The sequence below is a fragment of the Salmo trutta genome, chromosome 27, assembly GCF_901001165.1.
Source record: "Salmo trutta chromosome 27, fSalTru1.1, whole genome shotgun sequence".
In the NCBI taxonomy this organism is placed as follows: domain Eukaryota; kingdom Metazoa; phylum Chordata; class Actinopteri; order Salmoniformes; family Salmonidae; genus Salmo; species Salmo trutta.
The window spans coordinates 22206776-22226549 of NC_042983.1; the positions used below are offsets into that span (position 1 = coordinate 22206776).

Below are 19774 nucleotides of genomic sequence, written 5' to 3' on the forward strand. Positions count from 1 at the left end.
ATCACATTTTTATTGCACGTACCCCAGTTTGGGAATACCTGGTCTAGATAATGAATAGAAATACACATTAGAAACAATTGACTCATAAATAGCTTACAGCACTCCAACTCCACTGCTTTGTAAAGCCTGGTCTATAAATCTGACCTAAACCCAGAACCTCAAAAGCAATATCTCAATTATTCAGTATTTTTCAATGTTATTGCCCTTCAAGACTTCCTCCATAACCACTCATATCTGCCAAAAAGTAATTTTGTGAGAAAGAAGCGGCCACACAGCTATAACCTGGAGGCATTGTGTTAAGTTCAAACATCAAGCTGTCTGTTCTGACACTCTTGTGTGGTCTGAATCCAACCACCAGACTCCATCTAATTTACTATACAGGAAACAGCCCGGAGTTGTTGCCTCAGCTGTAAGGCCTAAGCATTAACACATGATTTGTGGGGACGTGCCAATTTCAATCTCAGTCTGATGAAACATGCATTCGCCTCACTGGAAATGTTAAATTTCACCCATGAGTCACAATAAAAGCTCTGTGTTATGCAAACTATTCTATGCCAACCTGCCAGTGGGTGTCTCCCATGTCTAAGAGGAATAATAGGGTAACAAAGGACTGGAAGAGGCTTACCGTAATCGATAAATAATATAACCCTGATTATGGCAAATATATGCGAATGCTCATGCTACCATAACAGTTAACATACAGTTGTAAAACATACAGCATCAATATGACTAAAATGCTTATGGTTTGGCATTTACGCATCTTTAAAAGAATAGACGTCAATCATTAGTATCGAATGTAGAAAAGACTGATTCATATTTTATTAGCAAAAATAACCACACAAAAAACATTCAAAATACCAATGCTCCAGCATAATTAAAACAGAATACATTTTCAGAAAATGTTTCTTAAAAAGCTGTTAAGTTGACCCAAAAAAGAACCACCATGCATCCAACAAACACTATAATAAACAGCCAAAATAATGTTTTCAGCCATTGTCAATGAGTTAGTAAATGGTTTCAATGTGTTAGCTAAAAAGGTCAATTCAAGCCACCAACCTGAGAATCTGTAAACAACTATACTTCATGAGATCTCAAAGACAGTTTACTAACTATTCTAAACAATTGTATTGGTATTCTTTAATAATTCAATTATTCTACCTCCCTTGAACCCTGAGTAGATTTTGGTTTGTAAAATACCTTACTTTCAGCTTTAACGTTTTTCACTTAGGTCTACTGTAGGTAAAGCAAACATGCAGATCGTTCCTAAACAATCACTTGTCGGGTAAAGGAAGAAAAAAAAACATTGTGGATGTTGCTATTTAACAGAACATATATAGTTTTGTAGTGCCAGAGTCAACGATTAAAGAGCTTTGACTGGGGTGAAATATACCAACTACATAAGAGGGATTACATAGAGTGTTCTGAACATTGTCTACCGTATGATAAGTATACATTAGTCACAACCCCCAAAAACTACAGTATGTAAAAGTGCAGTCTATCCATAAGGACACCATGTGGTGACTACAGACATTCATTAACACATCCAAATCTGAGGCTAGACATTGTCAACAGTCAGACTAATACTGCAAATGAACATTTTCATCTTAACCTTCACCACAAGTGCATAAAGAAACCAGTAACTCTAAAATTGTGGTTCAGTCTGAACTAATGTCAACTTAATGAAAACATTTACTTTCACGATACAATTCACTGCGTTTTCTGCTGCAGCAATCACAGAATATCCCGTTTCAGCAACACAATATTGTGCCTTTGCTGGCTAGGGAGTAAAGGATGATGGTAAAAGTCTGAGTAAAGGATGATGGTAAATACCAAAATGGTTTTCAAGTTGAATCAACTTGGCACTATATACATTTCATGTCATAATCTTTTTTTTTTTTGTAATCAGATTAAAAGTTTGATTAAATCATTGCACAGTGGAAAAGTAGTAGTCTAAAAGACCCTAATGTTTTGTTCACTCAGTGTATAAGCACCAGTATTACATCATTAAACATTAAAGACTGAAAACAGCTCCATATTGAAAAAACGGTTAGTAAAACAAATTACAACTTTTCTATTTAATTAACCTATACATGCCAATCATAAACAAGTTTATACAAGTAATAAAGGAAACACCAAGCCCCTAATCACAATTGAATAATGTTCAATACAGTCTGAATATGGCACAGTTCCTCTAGTGCAAATGATCAAAGGATTTAAGAGAAAACAAACAAGACTACAAACCTGATCAGTCAGTCGATGAAGCCTCAGGTTTTTCAAAAAAGTGTGCCTTGTTTTAAATTGTTATTTGATCTATGGACCAGTGAAAAGGCCACAGTCGTGTAATGCTTACTTATCTGACAATAGGAGTGAGTTATTTGGGATTCATTTGATCAGCTTACGTTAAATTATTGGTTTAAATTTTTGAAATTTACACCATTCATATTCAAGGGCACCCTGATCAAACACAGTAATGATGTTTTAAATAAGGTACTGTACAAGAAATATACATTAAGATGAACTTGATCTCATGTGAGTAGAAATATATTTTTGCTTTGAAAATGTAATAGTCTTACAAACCCATTAAGTAGGGAATCCAGTACCAAATCAGGCAGGTGTTCTGGCACTAACTACTACAAACTAAGGCAGGTAGGGTGAGGTCAGATGGACAGGGGTCAGTCATGGGACCAAGACGAAGTGATACCCTGCCTCTGACTTCCTGCTTTACTACTCTTCTGTTTGTCATACTTGACCGACACGATGAGGAAGACCAGCAGGGTGAGGCCCTGGATCCCCGCTAGTAGGAAGAAGTAGTAGTTGAGCTGAGAGTCATTGATGTTACCTAGGAGGAGGGCGAGAGGGGAGAGGCACAGGGCATTGTTATGACAGAAATCAGTGCAACATCTCAGAAAGAGACACCACAAGAACCTGCAGAAAGGAAGAGATGGAGAGAGAAGAGGGTATGATGCAGATGTAATGAATCGTGAGTCACAATAAATAAGGGTTATTGAAAGAGCAAAACATGACAAACAGCAGTGGTTGATGCAACCTGCAGAGTGGGAGAAAGAGTCGGATGGGAGCATGACCGCAACATCACAAAGCAGCGTTCCACATTAAAGGGATACATACTGTTCATTCAGGCATACAGATGTAGGATCTTAATTTGAGCCAGTTTGCTACAGCAGAAAAATAATCCTGCAGCAACAGGAAAAGTAAATAATTATGTGGATTATAATGGAATGCCCATTTTTGTAGGGGCTGATAGATTTTTGGTTAGGGCAAATCAAGTCAAATTTGTAAGTGGAAATTACAAACTTTAGAAGCATTTGTAGAACTCAAATACACTACAAATACACCACGGCAACAACAGTGATCAAATTAAGACCCTACATCTGCATGGGCATAACCTGGCAATGTCACATGGCAACAAAAGTTGTTCTGTTTCCATGTTTAGCTCGCTCTTTCGAGATAAATGAAAGGAGATCTGTCTGAAGTGGCTTGTGCATGAGAAGAAACAGCTCTGTCAAAGTGCAGAGGGAAGCTGCTTTCGTCTGGTCTTATTTACTTATGAGATGTTCGACGCAGTTTGACCCCACACTTCAATGATCATATGGAGGGTATTATTGAGGATCTGGGATTTAAGCATGAGAAATAACAGAACAGTCTGGACCCTCAGCTGTATGGCGAGGCAGGGAGTCTCAACACTATTAAAGGACTGTTCCCTCAGAGGAACAGATGCAATAAAAAGCAAGAATCACAATGCTGCTCACTTCCTTGTTTGACCTTCACTCTGGCTTAGTGGGATTGAAATAAGAGCTGTGTGTGTGTGTGTGTGTGTGTGTGTGTGTGTGTGTGTATTGGAGACACTGGCATAGCATGTCATAGAAAATCTGACCATATTCAGTACAAACCGACTGGTTGGCATCTCTCCTACATAGACCCTTGTTAGAGCAACTCAGCAACCCATATCACCACCTTGTATCTGTAGTACTATAGAATTCAAATTGTCCAAGACAACATTACCCTTCGGTCTTAATAAGATAAAACATTTGGCACCCTTCTTTCTCAGTTAAATATGACCAGGCTCCAGTTTTAGCAGTGGATCATTACTAAGAAGCCTCTTTCCGAGGTTTATATTTGCACCCAGCTATTGCAGTCTTTACTTCTGAATGTTGGCACTTCTAATTGGTTGTCCCTATTCAAACAAACACTGGAGGGGAATTCTAAACAAAATCTTGTTTTTCCCCCGCTATAGTTTGACATGAAGGGAAAAGCCGACAGCTGCACTAAATCCTCCATTTTGAAACTTAAACGGAACATTGTCTGACAATTTTGTTGGCATTAGAGAAGCTTTCCACCCATGGCAGTGTGGTTTACTGGCCTTGCTGTTCAGCCAGAAGCACTTCTAATGCAAATCACAGCTATTCATTTGACGGCTGTTCCAAACCTCTGCCAATAACAGCACATTTTCAGTTTTCCGCTCTCCACCTCAGACCACTCCCAGACAGTCCTAGTAAAATTCTTGCATGAGACATTTCTCTTGGCTAAGAAGCTGTTTATTTTTGACCATTTTAACTGAAAACAAATTACAGTAAGGTACTTAATTGTTGCAGAAATGCAGAAATGATTTGATATTGAGATAAAAACGGCATACGATTCAACAGCGCTGCCCATCTATGTGAATGTATTTTCACTAATTGAAAACATTTAATCTAACATTCAAAAGGACAGGAAATTTCTCTCCTAATTAGACTGGCGACAGTCATTTTGTGATTCTACAATAGGTTAAGCTCCACCAGTGTATCAGTGTAGAAATATAATGGAGGAGCCAAACAAAATCTTTTTCCATCAGGCCTTTTTCGCTGGTGCTCCCCGCCTCACTCAAGCTGGGACATGTTTAATATGTAAGTAAAAGACCAAAGAATAGATTCCGACGTAATGTTGAATAATTCATAGGGAATAAAACAGTGCACACAGCAGGCTAGCACAGGGGGTATGGGTATACTGGCAGAGAGTCTGCTGCTTGTATTTCAAATCGATAGCTGACACTCAGCCTGCAAGCACAGCTTTAATTAAACAGGGGTGATGGCTTTAAGGGGACTGGGAGAGCAGAGAGGCCAAGGCAGAACTGCAGCTGAATAAATACATGTTGAGGGGAAAGAACACCCCATACATTGACCTTAACTTAAGGATTGGCGTTCCGTCAACGGGACAGTTGTAAATCATGCAGCGCGTTATGTCAAGATCACAGATTTTAGAGAAACAACAGTCGGTACATATAAGTGTCTTATATCAGCTGAAAGCTTAAATTCTTGTTAAAATAACTGCACTGTCCAATTTACAGTAGCTATTACAGCAAAAAAATGCCATGCTATTGTTTGAGGAGAGCTCCTAACAACAAAACACTTTTTCAACGAGATAGGTTTGAAAAATTCACCTCTGAAGGTGAAATGTGTACTTACATTCTGAAATCTTGCTTTGATTTATCATCCAAAAGGTCCCAGAGTTAACATGAAGTGTCGTTTTGTTAGACAAAATCCTTTTTCATATACTAAAAAAGGTCCATATAGCACGCGCGATCGATTTTGTATTACCACTCGTTCAATTTGCAAAGAAAGGAATCTGTGAAAATCTTACCCTAAGCGTTGTTTGAACGAGTCAAATCACGTTCCTATCTATTCCTCAGAGATCCTAGACGGGGTGTAGGACTTCACACTAAAAGTCTTGTCGGTCAATCAATCATTCTTCAAGTTATCCATCTGAAACACACACTGCTGTCATCTTGTGGACACTATATGAATTACAACCAGAGTGATGGCTAGAACTCTGACCTTTCTCTTGCATTTCAAAGATGGTGGTAGAAAAAGACTTTGGTTTTTTCTTTGTATTTTCTTCTATCAGATCTATTGTGTTATATTCTCCTACATTCAATTCACATTTACACAAACTTCAAAGTGTTTCCTTTCAAATGGTACCAAGAATATGCATATCCTTGCAGCTGATTAAATACATGTTGAGGGGAAAGAGCACCCCATTCATTGACCTTAATTGTGTAGTGTTTTATAGATTTAATAAACATCACTGGAGGATAAGTAATATAACTGGCTCCGGGGGAATATCAGGGGACAACTGATTAGCGGAAAACGTGTTTATGGGATGTGTTTGAAAAATTGCGCAAGGTTTACATTTTTTGTAATGGTACTTACCGAATTTCATTAGTCTGCCTCCCTCCCTCCTTCCTTCCTTCACGCCCACCCCCAGAGCCCACTTGGCTGCTAAGCACTTTCAAAAGTGTGGCAATTACGGCAGCAAAAGAAAAAAACATGTATAAACCATTAACAAACCACATAAATATTTTACAAGTATTTAAAACAGCCAAATGCTGAGTAGGGGAGGGAAAAGTGCAACTCAATCGATATGTAGGAAGAATGCAGCGCTATCCAGAGTTGGGACGCTGAAGGGAACTTCCGTGTCTGTTTGCCTCTGAATATGATTCTAGCCACCACGATGAGTTCATTATGCAATAATAATAATAATAATAATAATAAATAATAATAATAATAACAATAACAACACAGACCCCTGAGATGGTCTTCAGCCATAGCTGTGTGGCCCAAGGGTCTTTTTTACAGTGTGTGTAGCAATAACCATGCCACTGTATAACTGGGCTGTTGTACTGTATTTGAGCAAGTCATGTTGTGTAGAGATGGATCATGTCAATATCAATTTAAGGTTTTTGAAGTTGATCAATACATTTAAGCTCTAAATGCAATGTTGCAACAGTTTCACACTTCAAGGCATTCAATACCATTTTCTGGTACAAAATTCATTTAGTGAAGGGGATCAATGCAGGTTGTTTTCAACTGTGCCTGAACATATTCTGCTGCAAAACTTCTGGATTGACTAGACGAAATGGATTCAGTAGAGCAATCATGAGTATGGGTAATTGTAAATACATTGATAATTGTCTCTATCAATACCATTATTAGCCTATCTATAGAGAAATCACTATGCAGAACTCTGACACCATTAAAGGAAATAACAGGCTTCTGCTGTTAGATTGAAAGTTATTGAGAGTTGATCAGATGGCATTTACAGCATTAAAAAAAAAGAAGTTTTTTTTCCTTTCAAAAGGGAGACATTTTGCTGTACAGTTGAAGTCGGAAGTTCACATACACTTAGGTTGGAGTCATTAAAACTCGTTTTTCAACCACTCCACAAATTATAGATTTGGCAAGTCAGTTAGGACATGTACTTTGCGCATGACAAGTAATTTTTCCCAAAATTGTTTACAGACAGATTATTTCACTTATAATTCACTGTATCACAATTCCAGTGGGTCAGAAGTTCACATACACTAAGTTGACTGTGCCTTTAAACAGCTTGGAAAATTCCAGAAAATGATGTCATGGCTTTAGAAGCTTCTGATAGGTTAATTGACATCATTTGAGTCAATTGGAGGTGTACCTGTGGATGTATTTCAAGGCCTACCTTCAAACTCAGTGCCTTTTTGTTTGACACCATGGGAAAATCTAAAGAAATCAGCCAAGACCTCAGAAAAAAAAATTGTAGACCGCACAGAGCCGTGCACAGAAGACCGACCTAGCCCATGGGGAAGGGAGGAGGAGGAAGGGGTGGACCCCCAGCCCGCCATACTGGCAACACTTTAAGGGGCATTGCACTAATAATGGCGCTGACTAGGGAAACGTTGCTGTTGTTCTGTTCTTAGTGCCAGTCTGCAGGTTCAAACTAAAACAATGTAACTAATAATGGCATCTTTATGCTTTCATTAATAAAATGATAAAAATACTCTTTCAAACTGCCAATGTTTATTTAGTTATGGATCCATAACGAATTACTACGGGAATAAATATCAGTGAATTACAGAAATATCCTCTATATGTAATTATTGGCGGAGAGTCACGTCATATTTTTCGATATACTGTAGGCCTACCATAGGCAACATGAGTCTCACTAGTGTTGAGTAATGTGCTGTTAAAAGTGGTGTAGGTCTTATTTATTTAAAGAGCATATTGAAGTTAGAAGCAATAGGATTTGAAGCAATAGCCTACAACTATTTTAGCACCGTTTCGCACTGCTCTGAGACAAGCATGGGGACTGGTCTTGATAAAATCAATGAGATTTTTATTTTCACTAAAATCTCTGTTAGTTAGAAAATGAGGGTGCTTAAATGTTATGCTCTTAGTGTAACCTTTATTTAACTAGGCAAGTCAGTTAAGGACAAATTCTTAATTACAAGGACAGCCTACTCCTTCCTCCCTGACGGGAAATGAACCCCGGTCTCCCACGTGCCCGCAGGACACTGGATTCTTTAGCTAAATAGACCAGTACTGTACTCCTGATTGTCACGTTGTACAGCGCCATATTTTCCGTTCCATCCTAACGAAAACCCAGAGGGTTTTTTGTTTTACTTGGAATAAAAACACCATAATATTAATCAAATTAATTAAGCAAGTACCAGTCAAAAGTTTGGACACACCTACTCATTCCGGGGTTTTTCTTTGAAGATATCACAACTATGAAATAACACATATGGAATCAGTTAAGAACAAATTCTTATTTACAAGGACAGCCTACTACTTCCTCCCCGTTGGGGAATTGAACCCTGGTCTCCCACGTGCCCGCAATCTCTAGTACAGCCATTATTAAAGGCTACCAAATGCTTCTCAAAGATTCCCTCTGGTGGTCAAACTAGCATTAATGGTGCCAGTGGTTCACACTTAAATAACGCGCCATAGAATTCTGTGGCACCATACAAGCTGCGCTGCAGTACGCTGCAACTTTTAAAGGAGGAACCACTGTACCTACCCGAATGCATAGTGCAAACTGTAAAAATGTGGTGTAGGAGGAATAATGGTTTGGGGCTGTTTTTCATGGTTTGGGCTAGGCCCCTTAATTCCAGTGAAAGGAAATGTAAACGCTACAGCATACAATTACATTCTAGACGATTCTGTGTTTCCAACCGTGTGGCAACAGTTTGGGGAAGGCCCTTTCCTGTTTCAGCATGACAATGCCCCTGTGCTCAACGCGAGGTCCATACAGAAATGGTTTGTCGAGATCAGTGTGGAAGAACTTGACTGGCTTGCACAGAGCCCTGACCTCAACCCCATCGAACACCTTTGGGATGAATTGGAACGCCGACTGTGAGCCAGGCCTAATCGCCCAAGATCAGTGCCCGACCTCACTAATGCTTGTGGCTGAATGGAAGCCAGTCCCCGCAGCAATGTTCCAACATCTAGTGGATTGCCTTCCCAGAAGAGTGGTGGCTGTTATAGCAGCAAAGGGGGGATCAACTCCATATTAATGACCGTGATTTTGGAGTGAAATGTTTGACGAATAGTTGTCCACATCCATAGTGTATCATATTATTAAGAATACCTGATATTGTAGCTGTAATCTCAAGAGTTCTTGAAAGATGAATAGCTCTGAGCATTTCTCCTTTTCTGGAACCTTTGCGCCCCCATTAAAACACTGACATTTCACTAAGCGTCACCCAATGGTCCGTGAGCAGGATATGAGGGTATCAACCCAAACTGTGAATGTCCAAAATCCCCTGACATCTGATCCTGGATCAGTCAGGACTAGAATGCGGTAGAATAAAAATAAAAAGGCCATTTCCTGGTCTTGACTGCAGCTACATACTCAGAGCATCACGCTCTGTGTTCCTAAAAGTCAATGATGTATGAATAAATACATACATTGGGCAACAACTGAAAGGAGCACCCGTTTCAGCAGAATAAACCATCTTTAGGTGTACAAACAAAGGCAGAAGGTTGACCTTTCGTTGACTTTACCCGTGGGGTTAACTGAGCACATTGCAGTCTCCGTCAGAGGAGACGATGGCTGCCTTTTCTAGGACCACATAAAGGAATGTGATAATGACCAGTCATACAGTATGTGGTGTCACCAAGTCCAATACATAATACAAATACTAGTTACCAAAAGCATATGCTTTTACATTTGGACAGATTTTGTCTGTATCAATGTATCTAACTTTGCTTCTTTACCTGTACATGTCTGCTGCTAGTTTGTGTGGATTAGAAGAGAGGAGGTTGTGTAGTGTGACAGAGAGGTGAGTAGTAGCCTCCAGCATGCCAAGGAGGTAGCTAGCTAGCTTGCCAGCTCTCTGGTGTGCCCCAGTGGCAGCTTTACTTAAGAGGAGTGGGCTGTGTAATCAGGCCCCCAGCCTGTGATTAATACTGGGTGTCTGTCCTCAAGCCTGCACCACTTTAAACAGGAGCTTGGTGAGCTGAGTAATCCATGCTTCACTCCACTTCGCTCCGCCTCCGCATCACACATCCCTCAGCCATGTAAATAAGAGCGCTGCTGAGTCACAGGAGTGTGGGGGGGGGGGGGTAAAGCCCAGCAAAGTAAGTGGAAAAGACAACAGCACAACAAACTGATTTCTGACAGGCTTTGAGGCTAAAGCTTTGGCCACCTGGATGTTTATTCTGTTTGATCGACCGCCTTATGCTGTTCGGTCTCTCTTTAAATGACTTTTTCAAAAAGGAGAGAGAGAGCGAGAGAAAGAAAGCTCGCAGGCAAACTGGGGTCTCGTTTAACAATCAAATGATGCTTACAAAACAAACGGCCCCTAGGGAAGGCGAGGGATGGATTTAGGAAGCCATGCCAAGCATCTCCAAGTGCTTACATCATCAAAAATACCTCCCAACCTGTCGGCACACTGTATTAATGAGCTATTAGGTGTTTATGGGTAAACAACTTACAGTGCGGTCTTATTTACTGCACACTCCCAGGAAGGTGCATTTGGGCCGGGAGGCTCCTCTCACCAGGGAACACATCCATTTGCTGCCAGCGCCACGCCATTTAGTCTAGCACTACGACGGAGTTACACAAACCTTTTGTTGTTAGTCTGACATCTCTATTTATTACGGAAAACACTGTTAAAACAAGAGAATTGAACCAGGTCATTTTTTCCTTCTTCGGATCAACTCATTTACTAACTCCTTGAGTAGATTTTAAAATCAGGACGAGAAATGAAAGTTCTTGTGGCTCGTCCCCCAGGAAATACATTTACGTTGATGTTGTGAGACTAAATACTGCTGAAGTAATCCAAGTGTCAATACGGTGTTCTGCTATATGAGGATAACAGTAATTTGTCACACTGATGATGTTCTGTCAAACCAATTTTACAGTAACATCTATAAAAACGCAAGACATTGTGCATGAGAAGCATAATATCATAGTTTTCCTCATCCCCGGAAAACTGTGTTCATAAAGATCAATGACCAGTGTGTTGACGGCAGTTCAGAGGCTATGTTTAAGGCCCATTGCGCCGACAGGTTTCCCTAGAGTCCGTATACAGATCATTATGCAGGCTGAGTCGATACAATACACCATCATTCTCAATCACATTGCTTCTCTCTGAAGAGCCTGCCCACCTCCTCTAACATGAGTAATGAACATTGTTTCATAAGAACCTGCTTTAAGAGCTTGTATTGGCTGTGTGTTTGCTCTCTTACCAAAATCCTTGTGGGAGGACATCCAGCCAATCCCTTTGAGGGAGACTATGGACAGTAGGCCGGAACCCACGAAGGAGCCAATCCCAGAGAAGAAGAAGAACAGCCCCATGATGGCACTCTGCATGGACCTGGGGGCAGCTAAGTAGGCAAACTCCAGACCTGGAAGAGGAGACGGAGACACTTAACTCATCGAATAAACTAGAAATACTAACAAGTAAACCCCCATGCAGTACATCTGGCCATACAGAGTAAACATTGACTGATGCTAACATTGATCCAAACACATTTCTAGACTCTGGGCAAACAACATCCATATCTGTACCCTGGCTGGGGGCGATGAACAGTTCAAAGTGTTTTTTCGATGACTTTGGCAAAGGACAGCCCATTGGCCATGTGTGAATGTGGCTGTAGAATAGTGGTCAGCAGCAGACTGTGTGTCACAGTGAGGATGACTCATTACCCATGGGTCCCACCTTGACACAGTAGCCAAGGGACAATCACTACGGAAGCAACTCCAATGAATCACTGTAGAGCTCCAATTTAGAGATTAGATTTACATTAGAATAACAGGCCTTTCATCCATAACCACTTGACAAATGTATATACATGAGATAGAGGCTTTGGCCCACTGCAGCGTTGTTTGACTGCTAAATATCAGTGAAACGTAAAGCTGTTCTCCCCCCAGCAGGCTACCAGTCTGAAGCACCTATTCAGCTGCTATTGTTTCTGGAAAAGTATCTCAATATTTTGTGTCATGAGACAGAGGAGGGGATTGAGGGGGAGGGAGAGCAAGAGAGAGGGGATCAAATGGTTTTTCTTTTGCCATGAGAGTTGCCTGCCTGCTAGCTGACATTGATAATTAGATGTCGCGTCAAACCTGTGATTTTTCTAATTAGGTCCTATAACTGCAGCTGTCAGGAGAGATTAGGGCGCCTCTGTTACCCAATGAGTCCCACTGTAACGTTGGCGCGTTTAACTACCATTGGATCTGTCTTTCTTCTTCATCCATAGACATCAACCATTAGTCTGTGTGATTAACGGGGGCTGAGCTAGAGCTGTGTTTGAGACAAGGACGTCTGTAGAGTGCAAATTGTTAAAAGCTATCTATGAAAAGCTGAGACTCACAGGAACATGTAAGTGTAAAATGTTTTGACACTCACAAGGTACACAAAAGTCGCTAGAAGGTAAAGGGTTATTTTACATAGACAATAGGAAATCACAGGACAGTGTCTATAATAAGCTCATAGTGGCTGTCAAACTCCAAATGCCACACATTTGTCACTGACTAGTTGGATATTAATTTCCCAGTGAGCAAAAATGTTACTTACAGCATTTATATAAATTCATTTATCAGGGTTTTGCTTTGGCTGAACTTTTTTTTGTCAGTACGACTAATGAACGCAATAGTTTGTGTCAAAATGGTTTAGTGTTCTACTTATAGCCTTGGTTGCCCTGAAAATAAAATACTTCATTGTGAAGCTAAATAAGGGCTGGACATGCAAATAAATGAAAGTCAGATAAATGAGAATTCGATTTTTGATGGAGTCTCGGAATCTGATTGGGTTTTAAGGATGCCTTTTTACACCTTCCTCTGAGGGAAAAATTACCAAAAAAATGCATGCAATGCATGACTCCTCTCACAGTTACCTGGACTGTGACTAATGTAGCTTGTTATGATACAGGACCCCTCTCACAGTTACCTGGACTGGGACTAACGTAGCTTGTTATGATACAGGACCCCTCTCACAGTTACCTGGACTGGGACTAACGTAGCTTGTTATGATACAGGACCCCTCTCACAGTTACCTGGACTGGGACTAACGTAGCTTGTTATGATACAGGACCCCTCTCACAGTTACCTGGACTGGGACTAACGTAGCTTGTTATGATACAGGACCCCTCTCACAGTTACCTGGACTGGGACTAACGTAGCTTGTTGTGATACAGGACCCCTCTCACAGTTACCTGGACTGGGACTAACGTAGCTTGTTGTGATACAGGACTCCTCTCACAGTTACCTGGACTGGGACTAACGTAGCTTGTTATGATACAGGACTCCTCTCACGGTTACCTGGACTGGGACTAACGTAGCTTGTTATGATACAGGACTCCTCTCACAGTTACCTGGACTGGGACTAACGTAGCTTGTTATGATACAGAGGGAGGAGTGAAACAAAATAAACGTTACTAATAGAAAAAAAAGAATGTGGCGTGAACACTTTATTACACTGTCAAACGCTCTGCCACAACATACCTGACCTTTCCATTTGTTTCCACCTGAAAACATTTATTTATTTGTATCCTCAGGTAACCTTTTCACAGCAAATGAAAAAAGCTGTAATAGCCTACATATCATAGGGGGAATGCATGAGGTTTCTCAGACAATGCACAGCAGTACAATGGGATCTGTAGTGAAGAGAGGTATTTGCAGGACAATTTTCAATGAATCCCCTACTTGTCTATGTGGAGGTGGATACAATGAGTCGAGATGGAATAATAATGATGTCCGCTTCCCAACCATACGCAAAACAAAACAGCCTGACCTTCTTGCACCAAGAGGCGGAATTATTCAAAAGGGAACGAGAAAGTTAAAAAATTTTATTAAGCTTTCTCCCGAGGGCTGTGTTGCAGGGGTGATTTTTCTTTCTTGGAAAATAACATTAGCCTTTAACATTTTCAAAAGAGCAATACATAATTAAAAATCCCAGAGGGGATCATTTTGCAAAGTTTTCGTATATTCTTAGTGCCTGAAAGCAGGAGAACTGCGGGTGGTGTATAAGAACAGAATTACCCTAGTCCCTCTGAGGCTGAAGGAATTGTAGTGGAGGAGGTGGGAACCTAGATGTATTAAAAGGATTTATTCTAACAGAAAAAGACCAAGGGGAAACTGTTTTTCCAGACATATGTCACAATTCAGTCAACCAATTTTCCTTGAAGATATACCCAGTGGGGGAGGTTTATTTTAGGGCTCCCCACAGCTTTCTTCTGTCTGTATTTGAATTTCATGGGCATTCTGATATTGGAGTAAAGTGTGACTGCCAGTAGTTTTTTAATAGACACCTCGGGCAAACCAATGTGTACGCTGTTCCAAACATAACTTAATCATGTTCAATTTAATTAATCCGGTTAGTTCATTTTCTTTGTATCTGTGCAATGTCTTTGCATCCGCCCTCAGCCACACAACATCTACCTACAGTGTAATTTTCCCCTGGTTAGGACTAGGCCTAGTTGAAGTTGTAAGCAGTAATGCTTCCAAGGGCCATAGGGTGGCAGAACTGCCATTGACACCAATCCCTCCATAACAACCAACATGGTCGGCCATTGTAATGACATCTAGGGGGATCCACAGAGCTTATGGCCATGGCACAGTCACTTCTCTAGAATGAGTCAGTCTATGGGTGCCAGAAGAAAGTGGATGACTGGATGCAGGGGGCTTCACTCAAGACAGTGTTGAATGCTTTGGCAGACCACTCAGTCATCTGGCTCACATTTCAGTCTACCCTACGAGGCACAATACAAAGACTAAACACTGAGTCTCCTATGTGGAGATGCCATTTTTGGGCTAAAGAAGAGAAGAAACACAATCTCCAGAAACATCTAGCAAAAAAAATATACCTCTTATATGATACAATAGACCTTGTGGACTTATTTTTTGAAACTATGCAATGTAAAAATACATATAGTGACGAAGTGACTGCAATGACAGTGCACCTAATAGACAGATGGGAGGATGACGCAATCATGGAGAGAGGTGTCAACAACCCCAGTCCTCCAGGTAATTGAAATCTGTCCGAAACTGAAGCCCGAGCCTGGTAATGATCATGATTTCAGGAGAAATAGAAAGAAAATAATGAGGTAGGATTCTATTGATTTCAATGGCACTCTGCTTGTAGAGCCAGAATGGACAGCTTATGTAATATCTACATCTAACAATACCTCAACCTTCAAAGATATGAGGGAGGACAGATTGTAGGATTTGCTAATACTGCATCTCCTCATGTGAATAGACGTTCTTAAGTCAACAGTAAAGCTGTTCTTCAGTCGATTGCTACGGTGATGACAATGAAATGACGACGCCAACATCTATCTTGGAGCAACAGTTGTTCAATCAAGGGCAAGCGGAAGAAAATAGCCTAGCCTGTCATTTTGTGCTTGTAGGCTTTGCAGTTGAAAAGTATGTCACCACACACAAGAATGACAAAGATTTGACATGCAAAGGATTTCTGCACAACTGACAATTCATATCCACGATTCAAAGCATAACTTCACTTTCTCTGAGTAGAACAGCGTGAATTAGTTTCACTTTCAAACATATGATTGTTGGCATAATAATTATCTACAGATCCATATTGTAGCATCTTCTTTGATCTTTGCCATGCCCATACACTGAGCCCACATACAGTGCAAATCGCAAAGTCTTCAGACCCCTTGACTTTCCCCAAATTCTGTTACGTTACAGCCTTATTCGAACATGGATTAACTTGTCCTAGAAGGCCAGCATCCTGGAGTCGCCACTTCACTGTTGACGTTGAGACTGGTGTTTTGCAGGTACTATTTAATGAAGCTGCCAGTTGAGGACTTGTGAGGCGTCTGTTTCTCAAACTAGACACTAATGTACTTGTCCTCTTGCTCAGTCGTGCACTGGGGCCTCCCACTCTTTCTATTCTGGTTAGAGCCAGTTTGCGCTGTTCTGTGAAGGGAGTAGTACACAGCGTTGTACGATATCTTCAGTTTTTTGGCAATTTCTCACATGGAATAGCCTTCATTTCTGAAGGGGACATGGCAACAACTATTGAACCCTGCAAGATACTTTACTTGATTATACAACTACCTTTTTGCCAAAGCAGAGATGCTGGGAAATAATATTTTTGCTGGCTCTACAGACGTCTATATCGGTCCGCTAATACTAGTAAAGGCCCAGTGCACTACCTTTGTGAATTAAAAAAACAGATTTTTCAGGGGCGCTGCAGCACCCTTAGCACCCTACTTCCCACAGCTATGCTACCAGTTGGAACTCAAACATAGAAAAACAGGGCCCAGACAGGCAGTGTTGCAGCGTGAGGTGGGATAGGCTATCGGATTCGTAGTTATTTGACTTAGTGCAATTAATTTACCATCTACGAAACAAAAACAGCAGAAAAACTTTGAAAACAGCTACTGCAGCATTTTTTTTGCTACAGTATACTGTAAAATGTAATCATAGTTGACTATTTGTATTCACAAATACGAGTGGAATTCTCACACTGTGGAGCCCTGACCACCTGCCAACGTGGCTGGTGAAAGTCATCTTACCCGCCAATGCCAAAATCTACCCGCATTTGGTGGGTGGTGGGTGTTAATTTTAGGCCCTGGGTAAAATCAATCCCCACTGATTGATCCCTCCCTCCTTACCTAGCAATTTCAACAATAGCTCAGACAACGGCTGCTACACAAATGTAAGGATGCAGGAAGGGTTTTTGTGTTTTAGAAAATAACCATTGATTGGAGTCTTAAGAATGAACAGAGGAAACATCAATGTCAGGTTGTTCAAAGGCTGGAGGAGAGGAGGACTATTCATCACAACGCACGCTAAAGACTACTTTACTTTTACATTGACTACTGCACTTCAACTTGCCCTTTAACAAAACCTGCCATTATTGCCTACCGGATAATGGTAGTGCTGTAATCAAGATAGGAATGCTAACCATCTACCATCTAGTATTGACTGCAAGACCAAATTATAATTGTTAACCAAATCTGTTAGACAATTATCATCGTCATTATCAGATCTCTGCATCTCTTTATAATGGTATATATGCAAAATAAGCATCCTTGAACCATTTCTATGTCCACTGGGCAACAGAACAGCTTTCTACTCACCTGCGATGCTGGCAAAGATTTCGCTGATTCCGATGAGCACATACTGAGGTACCTGCCACCATATAGGCAGATCTGCTGCGTAGTAGATGACATCGCCAAATACCTGGTCGAATGTGCCATTAGACTTGATGATCTCAAGTCGTTTCGTCTCCAGTATACCTGTAGGGGTGGAGGCACAAAACGTATTTAGGTCGAGATGCTTGAATTATGTCACTGCATATATAAAGACACAGATGGAAACAAAAACGTGTTCCCGTCTTTCGGAACTCTCTATTCTGGATTATTAAAATATTTAGATACTTTTACATAACTAATGAGGGAAAAGAAAACACTACGAAAGAAAGCAATGGCTATCCCCTTTGCTGATTAACTTGGACTGATTCAGCTTTTAAAAAAAAAAATCTTTGCCGACATGCACCACTTTCTCAAGCCCCAACAAGTAATACAAATGGCAGATGCATTCACACCGTAAACAGGGCAGATGGAAAAATGCCTGCCCTCAAAATACAACGGTCATAAAAACAGAATACTTGTTAAAAGTCCTAAGCTTTCTAAATTAAGAGACACAGACAACCAAACATATTCTGTTGCAGGAGTTAGGGGGATCTGACAGTCCATTAGGGCTTAAGTGTCAAATCAAAGCCAGTGCTTTATTAAGAGCACATTTGCACGCTCACACTCAGTGATTACAGAAGCTCGTAATGGAAGAGAGAGCCATCAACTCAACAATAACACCCCTAGCAGTTGTCATCTGCAGCCGCTGATTCCTAAAAGCTTTATTCGATAACCATTATCATGGAAGCAGCAGCTATTTCTAGATAACTCCCAGAGACATCCTCCTATCGTCGCCCCACACTTAATGCTGTATTTGAGAGGGGATGGGGCCTTATAATCTATCTAGCCTATAATACTGCTTGTCCATCCAAGGCAAGGCGGTTGCTGCCCTGCCCAGAGCAACTTATTACACGCACACATATACTGCTTTTTAAACATCATATAAGGCATTTGAGCCCTATCCCTGGGCGTAAAAATAAATGAAACTAGAGCTACTTTCGGACATCTAATATAGAACATATTCAATACTAGCTAAACAGATTGTTGAAAGTGATAAAAAAGGCAATGTCATTGGCCTTCAAAATTCAATGTCAAAGCTTCTTTGGCATGTTTCCCACACCATGTGGTGAGGGCCAGCATTGTGGTTCACAACTCAACAAGAGCAGGTCGGTATAGCGATAGATGCCAACCCTGTGAACGGAGGATGGCAGGTGTGCAAGGAAGTGTTGATGCTAGGTGTGCCCGGGGCAACAGATACCACTATGGCTGATACACAGCTGCACATCTGTCTGTGTCCTATGGTGTGTGTTGCCTATACAGTTACATCATGAGGTCAGTTATCCTACAGTGTTCCCCATCTATACGCTAGGAGATGAGTTACTGGAAGCAGAGGACGAAGGCTTCTTTAATATAATGGTTAGCAGGAGTAAGAGTACCAACGTTCAATAGAATTATAAAAGCCCTCTCCGAAGGGAACATAGCATGTTACCGACAATGAAAAGTATAGAACATAAATCAGTGTTTCCAAAAGAAATGAAAATATTATAATGTCTATGTGATTTGCTGCCTTATACATTAAAAGAGAGTACTTCATAGATATGTCAGTGGGAGTACTGTCTGGCCACAGTGATGCAGTATGAACAGGTGGGAACATGCAGGGTATAGTAAAAGAGTTGTGCAGCATTCACCACTTCCATGTCCTCTGTGTGACCAGTGGCCACAGTAGATGATGCTGCGCTGCCATAAACCAAATTGTTTCTGAAATAGTCAAGCTTTTTCTTCGCTCTACTTTCAAGTGATGCGATTTCCTTTTAAGAATGTTGTTATGGTAAATAAAAAGGCCGGAAAAAAGCCTTCCAACATCTGAAATAAACACAGTGAGCTCCAAACGTAGTTGGACAGCGACAAATGTTTTGTTGCTTTGGCTCTGTACTCCAGCACTTTGGATTTGAAATTATACAATACCATGAGGTTAAAGTGCACACTGTCAGCTTTAATTTGAGGGTATTCACATCTGTATCGGGTGAACTGTTTAGAAATTACAGCACTTTTCTTTTGGGCACAAAATAATCGAACACAACCAAAACAAAACAGCAAAAGCGTCCAACAAGTCCATAAAGTCACAAGCTTGATGTAATCATTGCATGCTAGGAATATGGGACATAATACTAAACTTTTGACTACTTTAATACACATTAGTGAATTCGGCCCAATACTTTTGGCCCCCTAAAAATGGGGAGACTATGTACAAAAAGTGCTGTAATTTCTAAACAGTTCACCCAATATGGATGAAAATACTGTTAAATTAAAGCTGACACTCCGCACTTTAATCTCAGTCATTGTATCATTCAAATCCAAAG

General features: G+C 40.7%; 1 protein-coding gene across 1 annotated transcript in view; it reads right to left on the minus strand.

The window, feature by feature from the left end:
* Positions 1 to 790: 790 nt before the first annotated feature.
* Positions 791 to 19774, minus strand: part of LOC115164601 (solute carrier family 15 member 4) — a 37959-nt gene continuing 18975 nt past the window's right edge. The window contains exons 7-9 of the mRNA XM_029717256.1: positions 17361 to 17519; positions 11502 to 11660; positions 791 to 2839 (exon numbers count right to left, since the gene is read on the minus strand). Of these exons, the coding sequence (XP_029573116.1) occupies positions 2673 to 2839; positions 11502 to 11660; positions 17361 to 17519 (485 nt within the window). The 3' untranslated portion in view covers positions 791 to 2672. The remainder of the gene's footprint in view (positions 2840 to 11501; positions 11661 to 17360; positions 17520 to 19774) is intronic.